Source organism: Amphiprion ocellaris, chromosome 20 (genome assembly GCF_022539595.1).
Source record: "Amphiprion ocellaris isolate individual 3 ecotype Okinawa chromosome 20, ASM2253959v1, whole genome shotgun sequence".
Lineage (NCBI taxonomy): Eukaryota > Metazoa > Chordata > Actinopteri > Pomacentridae > Amphiprion > Amphiprion ocellaris.
Genome location: NC_072785.1, coordinates 32132361 through 32142737, shown reverse-complemented (window position 1 = coordinate 32142737; position 10377 = coordinate 32132361). Strand labels below are relative to the sequence as shown.

General features: G+C 35.4%; 1 protein-coding gene across 1 annotated transcript; it reads left to right on the top strand.

Annotated features, from left to right (window-relative positions):
- The first annotated feature begins 1617 nt into the window (after positions 1 to 1617).
- eapp (e2f-associated phosphoprotein) lies at positions 1618 to 9534 on the top strand. Its single transcript, XM_023266673.3, has 6 exons — positions 1618 to 1777; positions 3719 to 3897; positions 5205 to 5309; positions 5384 to 5498; positions 5581 to 5706; positions 7020 to 9534. Exons 1-6 carry the CDS (start codon positions 1698 to 1700, stop codon positions 7288 to 7290), a joined length of 876 nt encoding a protein of 291 aa, XP_023122441.1. The 5' UTR covers positions 1618 to 1697; the 3' UTR covers positions 7291 to 9534.
- The last annotated feature ends 843 nt before the right edge of the window (positions 9535 to 10377 follow it).

The following is a 10377-nucleotide window of genomic DNA, read 5'->3' as shown; positions in this document are numbered from 1 at the left end:
GTGGCTGATGTTAACATAAACTGCACTCATATCATATCATCTTAAATCATGGCAAAATCTGCACAACAATTCCTTGCACTGCTGGCATTTTCTGCACTTTTACAATTATTCCACAAGCCACTTTATGTTGACGTCATCTATTTATAGTGTAGTAATACTGTATTTATTCATTTCTCATCCTTCATTCTTGTATATATTGTATATATTATTGTTATTTTAATTATTATATTACTGTATATTGCTGCTGTAACATGAAAAATTTCCCCTGATATGGGGAGTAATAAAGGATTATCTTATCTTATCTTATCTTATATATATATATATATATATAAATAAAATAATATACAATATGTGTGTTAGAGTGGGACACTCTGAAGGGATGTTTCTGGTCTGATAGCTACTATTGACAGAGCTCTGGTCAGAGAGAAGGGCACGGAGAGTGTTTCCAAGAACTTTAATATGAAGTTGGACAGGACGGGATGGATGCAGTATGAATACGTTGAAGGAGTATAAGTGTGTGTGGTCTACAAAGGAAACAAACAAAACAAAACAATATTACAATACTGCACAAATAATTAAAGTATATAATACAATCATAAACATTGTAGTTTCTGAAAGAAAATATAATAATTTGGGTCAAAAAAACCCAAAAGACACTAATTTCAACAAGTGTCCAGAATGTAAGGGGTTAATAACAAGGTTGAGCTGAAACTGGGGATTTTAATGTGATCTGATGGTCTGTGTCTCCCTCTAGCGGGCGCAGACCGCAACTGCATGTTATTTAACTGACAATGTGAAGACCGCATGGGCAAACTACTAATGTAAATTCATTCGGCACATATGGAGAATAAACTACACATAATATGAAACAGATAAACACTTTTCCAAACATGCAGAAATACAGATTGGGAGGCATAATAAAATGTACACCTGCACAGTAGGTTATGACACTGTCACATGGGCCTAATTAGCATCTTAACTTCACTCAAAAGTGCTAAAACTTGCACATAAACTCAGGATTAGAAAGGGGTTCAACTAAACAATGCCTAAGCAGTTATGAAAGCAATATTTACGCGTTTGCACACAATGGCACTTACTTCAGCTTATGCACGCACACGAGGGGCATCCATTCTTTAATATGCGCTCTCAGTACAGAGGAGACTTGGAACGGAAGTGACGTCATAACCAAAATAGTTTCACAATAAAGTAACAGAAACATAGAACACGACAATATGTATTATTTATATATAATAAAATAATAATGTAATAAAATAAAAATAATAAAACTACAATAATAAATAAGAAAATAAGGAAAATAAATAGTGAAAGAGTGAAAATGATTAATAAAAAAATCTATTAAACGTGTATTTTTACAGTGGGTTTTACAGGGTTAACAAGACAAAATCATCACAAGCAATAAAAAAAAAATCCAAATAAAATAAACATCTTCACTAACTTCATCGGCTTTTATGTGTTTTTATTTGTGTATTTTCTTGTTTTTTCTGGTTAATTTATTTTATTGCAGCTGCTGATGTGATCACCAGGAGGCGCTACTGAGTGTCCGCCCCATTTAACCGCCTGCAGCCAAACAAACTGTAGAAGAAGACAAACCGGAAGCGGAAGTTGTTTAAGCCGCTTGTCGCTAACCCGTTAGTATCTCATGTTTTCGTAACTCGGACGTTTTCCAAATATTCAAAATGAACAAACTGAATAAATCACAGGATTTTGACTCGTATGAAATCGAGGAGCCGAGCGACGAGGAGCGAGCAGAAAGCAGGTCAGTAAAGTTTTATTTAAAACGATTTATTATATTGTAGCGCCGTGAAGCTAACGGCGGCTAAATGGTAACATGTAAACAAACCGGAACACGCTGGAATCTCTGGCGCTTCATTTAATCGGTTATTATTAGAGGTGCTTCATTCACACGTTTATTATTGAAGAAAAGTCCTTAACCTACATAAATCAGTTTTAATAAGCTGTAAACTAAACACACAGCTATATATATGTCAGGACAATAAATCAGCTCTGATAGGAGGTTAGCTCTGAAGTTAGCTACCGTTTTTAACAAACTCTTTTTTTTTTTTTTTTTTAAAGAATTATTCAATCTTTTTGGCTGTAAATGTTACTATATTTTTTTTACTTTGCTATTACAGTTTTTTCTATATTGTTGTATGGTACTATATTTTTTCTATATTTTTAATAAATTTTTGTTGTACTTTTACTATATTTTGCAGTATTTTTTACTGTATTTTTGCTAGGTTTTTACCATATCTTTACTATATTTTTACTGTATATTTCCTATATATTTACTGTATTTTTGCTATATTTTTTCTAGATTTTTACTGTATTTTTGCTGTTTTTACTGTATTTTTTTCTAGATTTTTACTAGATTTTTGCTGCATTTTTACTATATTTTTGCTGTATTTTTGCTGTATTTTTTTCTAGATTTTTACTGTATTTTTCTATATTTTTGCTGGTTTTTACTATACTTTTTCTATATTTTTGTATTTTTATATTTTGTATTTTTATATTTTAAACCAACCTGGAAGCTTTGCTGAGACACTCACTAAAATTATTTTTCACTTATCAAATCATACACACTAATGTAACTGTAAAAATAACAAACAGTAAATATAGAAATATTGCTGATCAAACATTACGTCCTGTAGAGCTGCAGTGATTTATTGATGAGCAGATTAGTTTAATTGATCAGCTATTAAATAAATAAGCAATTTTTTTTGTTTAACATTTGAATTATTTTTAAATAACCCATAAAACAGTCTGAGTTCTTTTAAAATGTGAGTATTTTCTGGTTTATTTCTTCCTCTATGACAGAAAGCTGAACATCTTTGGATAAAACAAGACATTTGCCATATTGGACTCTGACAATCAATATTTCTTAGTATTTCTGACATTTTAGAAACCAATCAACTAATCAATTGATCTAGATAATAATGGACAGGTTAATCATAAGGATAATAAATGATAGCTGCATCCTTACTGGCCTACAACAACCAAAACTGAATCTGAAGTCAAAATGTAAACGTGTGTGACTGAATCCAGAATGATTAATTTATAGAAAGTTTAAATGTTTTTGAATAAAAATCTTTTTGTCTGTAAATGTTAGAAAACATTCAAAATACCCGGTGAGATATCCACAGTGCACAGGGATGCCTTGAACTGTCTTATTTTGTCCAAAACCTCAGAGATTTTGACTTTAATACCAAAGATGACGCAGAAAAAAGCTGCAAATTCCTTCATGTTTGAGAACCTAAAACTAACTACATTTTTGCTATATTTTTTACTGTATTTTTACTATATTTTTACTGTATTTTTTCTATGTTTTTGCTGTTTTATTATTGTATTTTTACTATATTTTTAATGTATTTTTGCTATATTTTTACTGTAGTTTTATGATATTTTCACTGTATTTTTGCTATATTTTTTTCTACATTTTTACTGTATTTTAGTGTATTTTTTCTAGATTTTTACTGTGTTTTTACTATATTTTTAATATATTTTTACTGTATTTTTACTGTGTTTTTATTATATTTTTTTGTATATTTTTACTGCCTTTTTACTATATTTTTACTGTATTTTTTTTTTAAAAAAATGTTGATCATCATTCGACAGAGTTTGATGAATCTCAGCTGGATTTTCTCTTCGTTGTCTGAAGATCAAGTGAATCAGAACGTGAACCACCTCCTCTCTGTTTCAGCTCAGAAGATGAGCTGGATGTTCTGCTGAACGGGACTCCGGACCAGAAGAAGAAGCTGATTAGAGAGTATCTGACCGGGGAGAGCGAGTCGTCCAGCGAGGGCGAGTTTGAGAAAGAGATGGAGGCAGAACTGAGCTCCACCATGAGGACCATGGAGGGAACCTGGAGACCAGCAGCAGGTGAGATTTACCTTCAGCTGTCCTGAGAAGACTTCAGGTGCTGATCCGTCTGGACGTCTGTGTTAACTTCAGACTAAAACTAACATTTAATAAAGATTCATGTTATCATCTGGTGTTTGGAGACTTTTACTGAGCTCCACTAAACTCAGAGGAGGAGATCAGACACTTATGGTAGAGATAAACCAGAACTGTTATTAGATCAAACCTGGTCTCTGCAGGTTTGTTTTCAGCGTTAGAGTTCCTAAAAGGACAAACACTACCGTTCAAAAGTCTGGAGTCACTTACAAATGTCCTTATTGTTGAAAGAAAAGCAGTTTTTTTATTAACTGCATGATAAATCCAGTGTGGACATAGTTAATGTGGTAAATGACTATTCTAGCTATTCTATTTAGTGTATTTTTACTAGATTTTTACTGTATTTTTAAAAATTTTTACTGTATTTTTGCAGAATTTTACTATATTTTAACTGAATTTTTACTATATTTTTGCTGTAGTTTTACTGTATTTTTACAATATTTTTATAGAATTTTTACAAAATTTTTACTGTATTTTTGCTATATTTTTTCTGCATTTTTACTATATTTTTACTTCACTTTTACTATATCTTTACTGTATATTACTGTATTTTTACTGCATTTTTATTATATTTATTTACTGTAGTTTTACCGCATTTTTACTATATTTTTGCTATATTTTTACTGTTTATTTACTATATTTTTACTGCACTTTTACTATATTTTTTCTATAATTTTACCTTATTTTTACTATATTTTTACTGTATTTTACTATTTTTTTACTGCATTTTTACTATATTTTTCTCTAATTTTACCGTAGTTTTACTGTATTTTTACTGTACATTTACTATATTTTTACTGCATTTTTACTATATTTTTACTGCATTTTTACTATATTTTTTCTATATTTTTACAGTTTATTTACTATATTTTTACTGCACTTTCACTATATTTTTTCTATAATTTTACCGTATTTTTACTCTTTTTACTGTAATTTTACTGTATTTTACTATATTTTTACTGCATTTTTACTATATTTTTCTCTAATTTTACCATATTTTACTGTACTTTTGCTGTATTTTTACTGCATTTTTACTATGTTTTACTGCATTTTTGCTATATTTTTGTCCAACTTTACAGTATTTTTACTACGTTTTTACTGCATTTTTTGTATATTTTTACTGTATTTATTGTAAGAAATGTCCAATTTAACCCCCCAGTCCTCTGAGGAGCACATTAATCCTGTTTTATCAGACGGTTCTCCATCTTATTTATGTGTTTATTCTCCAACAGAAACCTCAGGAGGAGGAGGAGGATGTTCTGGTTCTGGGCTTCCAAACCCTCGGATGTACGATAAAGTTTACTTTAACTCAGACTCAGAGGAAGAAGACGCGGCAGGTTAGAAGAACTGGTTTATAAATAAACATTCAGGATTCATCTCCAGAGTTTCTAACCGTTGGTTTCCTCCTCAGGCAGCTCCAGCGGTCGGAGGCGGAGCCAGCGGATGATCCTGACCAATGACGAGTTGCTGTACGACCCAGATGAGGACGAACGGGACCAGGCATGGGTGGACGCCCGGAGGAGAGCGTGAGATGGCAGATTATATCCAGTCTTTAGTTCTAAAACCCAGAGAGACGAGTGTCGCTGAGCCTCTTCTGTTCCTGTTCAGGTACAACAGGAAGCGACCGGCGGCGGCGCTTCAATCTCAGCCTCAACCACATCAGGGTTTACCGAGCAGCGACGCCGTCCTCAACTGTCCCGCCTGCATGACCACACTCTGCCTCGACTGTCAGAGGTCAGAAACCTTTCAGAAATGGACTCACAATGACAGAAATAAAAAAAAAAATCAACATTTATATGGTTATTTATTGTAATTTTACGTAAACCTTGAATGTCCAGAATGACTCAAAGTTATCCATAAATGATGAAAAGTGTCCAAAATGACTCAAAAATGCCTTACAGTGTGTCCAGAATGACTTGAAACCTGACATAAATGAATCCAAATTTTTCCAGAATGACTCAAAAAGTTCCCAAAATGATTCAAAATTTGTCAAAAATACTGTACAGTGTCCAGAATGATGTGAAGCCTGATGTAAATGTTTTTTTAAAAGTCCAAAACAGCTAAAAAATTGGTCCAAAATGACAACAAAATTCCAACATGATTCAAAATTTGTCCAAACTGACTCAAACATTGTCAAAAATACCTTACAGTGTGTCCGGAATGACTTGAAACCTGACGTAAATCAATCTAAATTTGTCCAAAATGACTCAAATATGTCCAGATTTATTCAAAATATTCCAAAAATGACTCTAAGTTTTCCCAAAGTGATTCAAAATTTGTCCAGAATGACTCAGACATTGTCAACAATGCCTTGCATAGTGTCCAGGATGACTTGAAATCTGGCTTTAATCAATCTAAATTAGTCCACAGTAACTCAAAAAGTTCCCAAAATGACCTAAATATGTCCAAAATATGTCAAAATGTGTCAAAACTGCCTTTAAATCTGCGTAAAATGACTAAAAATGTGTCCTAAACGACCACAATTTGGCCAAGATGACAAATAAAGGTTTGATTTGGAGACGTGATGAGAGCTCCTTCATAGCTTCTGTCTGGTTTTTCTTCACTGAGTTTCATTTTTAATCCAAGTCCTGCAGCTCTGAGGAATTCTTCTGGCAGCAAGACTCAGAATGATGGACAATATGTTTAAAATGACTCAAACTTTGATTAAAATGTCAAAACATTGAGTAAAATGTCTCAAAACTTTCTATAAAATTAGTCCAAAATCACTCTTTGTTTAAAATCATTAAAATGTGTCTTAATGAAGTGAAAGTTGTTTAAAATGAGAGAAATTCATCCAAAAACGATGCAAAATTTGCTTGAAATGACAAAATATCGACAAAAGTCTCATTTTTGCAATTTTGTGTCTCGTTTCTGTCACTTCATGTCCTGATTTTGTTATTTTGTGTCTTGTTTTTCTGAATTTGTGTCTCATTTTTGTCGTTTTGTGTCTCATTTTTGTCGTTTTGCATCTTGTTTTCGTCTGAAGTTGAGAATCTTCGGTTTTATTTCCTGAGAAATGTCGACTTATTGGTCTGCTTTGTGTTCAGACATGAGAAGTACCGGACTCAGTACCGAGCCATGTTTGTGATGAACTGCACGGTGAAGAAGGACCAGGTTCTGAGGTACAAGAACCAGGAGGACAGGAAGCAGAGGAGGAGGAAGAGGAGGAAGGACCAAACTCCCGACCCGACGCCGGCCGGGATGGAGGCCGATGAGCTCTACCACCCGGTGCAGTGCTCCCAGTGCTCCACTGAGGTGGCTGTGTTGGACCAGGACGACGTCTACCACTTCTTCAACATCCTGGCCAGCCACTGCTGACACCACACGGACCTCCTTCATCTCCTCAGCCTGGTCTGAAGCTGCTGAAGTCTGGAGTCTAATAAGAACCAACCAGAGCTGCAGCAGGTCGACTCAAAAATGTTCAAGAGGTGGAAATATTAAAATGTTGGTGGACTGAAATCATCTTCAAATAAATCATGAATAACTCATGAATCATTAAAGCAACAAAAACGATACAAAATGATAGAAATGAGACACAAAACAACAGAAACGAGACACAAAATGACAGAAACAACAAATCACAAAAACGAGACAAAAAAAATGACAGAAATGAGACATAAAATGAGACAAAAAGTGACAAATCAAGACACAGGTGGACTGAAGTCATCTTCAGTCAATCATCAGTAGATGTTCCAGATGTTCCTCTAAGTTCTACCTGCAGATGATCAGCCTGAAAGAACCAGAAACCAGCAGAACCAGCAGCAGATGAAACCACTGGAAGCTGCTTAGTTTCTGTTTAAATGATTTCTAAAATATAGCAGAACTACTGAGGAATGGAACAGTTATCTGCTGGTTCCAGATGATCCAGATGTTGGTTGTTGAGCTGCTGTTAGTAAACTTTAATCCACTTTTTGTCCATCGGTTTGAACTAAACACAGGAACACTGACGACTCCAGTTATCTTGATAAAGAACATTTATTTAAAAAACTCTTGTATTGTGGGTTTATTTCTTTTTCTTTCTTTTTATTTTTTAACAAACATATTTTCAATAAAACTTTGGGTCATTTCATCTCAAACAGGCAAATATTTAGAACAATTTCTGCTCGATCATCTCTGATATGTATATATTTGATATATACAGACCTGATCAAAATCTTAAGATCAGTTGAAAAATAGCTAGAATTTACCTTTTGCACGTTTGGATCTTAATGAGGTTTTAAGTAGAGCTACAATATGCAAAAGCAAGAAGGGGGAGTGAGACAAAAAGCACTTTGAAAAAGTAATTTATTGAAAACAACAAGTAAACTGAAATAGGCTGTTTATCAGCTGATCAAAAGTTTAAGACCATTGCTTAAAAAATGACAAAAAACTCTCCAAACCAGAACAAAAAATTTTCTCAGTAGGACTCAGTAATGAGTAGCTCCACCGTTCTTGTTAATCCCTTCAAAAATGGGTTTGGGCATGCTTGATGCGAGTGTTTCCAGGAGGCTGGTGGGAACATTGCTCCAAGTGGTGAAGATGGCTTCACGAAGGGCATCAACTGTCTGGAACTGATGGTCATTTTTATAAACTTCTCTTGCCATCCATCCCCAAATGTTCTCTATGGGATTTAAATCAGAGGAACATGCGGGATGGTCCAAAAGAGTGATGTTATTCTCCCTGAAGAAGTCCTTGGTCAAGCGAGCATTGTGAACTGCAGCGTTGTCCTGTTGAAAAACCCAGCTGTTACCACACAGACGAGGGCCCTCAGTCATGAGGGATGCCTGCTGCAACATCTGCACGTGACCAGCCGTCGTTTGACGACCTGCACCACCTGAAGCTCCAGTGTTCCACTGAATGAAAAAGCACCCCAGATCATGATGGACCCCCCCCTCCACTGTGCCGGGTAGAAAACATCTCAGGTGGGATCTCCTTGTCATGCCAGTAACGTTGGAAGCCATCTGGACCGTCAAGGTTAAATTTTTTCTCATCAGAGAATAAAACTTTTTTCCACCTTTCACTGTCCCATGTTTGATGCTCCCTGGCCAAGTCTAAACGGGGCAGTTTTGTGGTGTTGTAGGAGACGAGGTCTTTGAATTCGTTTTTTGTTTTTGAAACCCTTTTCCCGTAGATGCCGTCTGATGGTTATTGCGCTGCAGTCGGCACCAGTAAGGGCCTTAATTTGGGTTGAGGACCGCCCTGTGTCTTGACGGACAGCCAATCGGATCCTCCGGCTCAGCGCAGGTGTAATTTTTTTGGGTCTACCACTTGACTTTTTTGTTCCATAATGCTCAGGATCTTTCAAAAAATCTAGAATGACTGTCTTACTGCGTCCAACCTCAGCAGCAATGGCATGCTGCGAGAGGCCTTGCTTATGCAGCTCGACGATCCGACCACGTTCAAGAAGAGAAAGGTTCTTAGCTTTAGCCATCAGGAGGGCATGACCGTGTGAATGCCTGACAGAAGATGAGAATTTTGAGCAGATTTGGGCTTTTATAGCCTGTGGTCTTAAACTTTTGATCAGCTGATAAACAGCCTATTTCAGTTTACTTGTTGTTTTCAATAAATTACTTTTTCAAAGTGCTTTTTGTCTCACTCCCCCTTCTTGCTTTTGCGTATTGTAGCTCTACTTAAAACCTCATTAAGATCCAAATGTGCAAAAGGTAAATTCTAGCTATTTTTCAACTGGTCTTAAGATTTTGATCAGGTCTGTATATACAGACATACAAACGTGGACAAAATTGTTGGTATCCCTCTGTTAATGAAAGAAAAACCCACAATGGTCACAGAAATAATTAGAATCTGACAAAAGTAAAAATAAATAAAAATTCTATGAAAATTAACCAATGAAAATCAGACATTGCTTTTGAACCGTGGTTCAACAGAATTATTTTTAAAAATAAACTCATGAAACAGGCCTGGACAAAAATGATGGTACCCTTAACTTAATATTTTGTTGCACAACCTTTTGAGGCAATCACTGCAATCCAACCATTTGTGTAACTGTCAGTGAGACTCTGCACCTCTCAGCAGGTATTCTGGTCCACTCCTCATCAGCAGACTGCTCCAGTTGTCTCAGGTTTGAAGGTTCCTTCTCCAGACGCCATGTTTCAGCTCCTTCCACAGATGTTCAATAGGATTTAGATCAGGGCTCATAGAGGCCACTTCAGAATAGTCCAATGTTTTCCTCTTAGCCGTTCTTGGCTGTTTCTAGCTGTGTGTTTTGGCTCATTATCCTGTTGAAAGACCCATGACCTGCGACTGAGACCAAGCTTTCTGACACTGGGCAGCACATTTCTCTCTAGAATACCTTGATAGTCATGAGATTTCATTGTACCTGCACAGATTCCAGACACCCTGTACCAGATGCAGCAAAGCAGCCCCAGAACATAACAGAACCTCCTCCATGTTTCACAGTAGGGACAG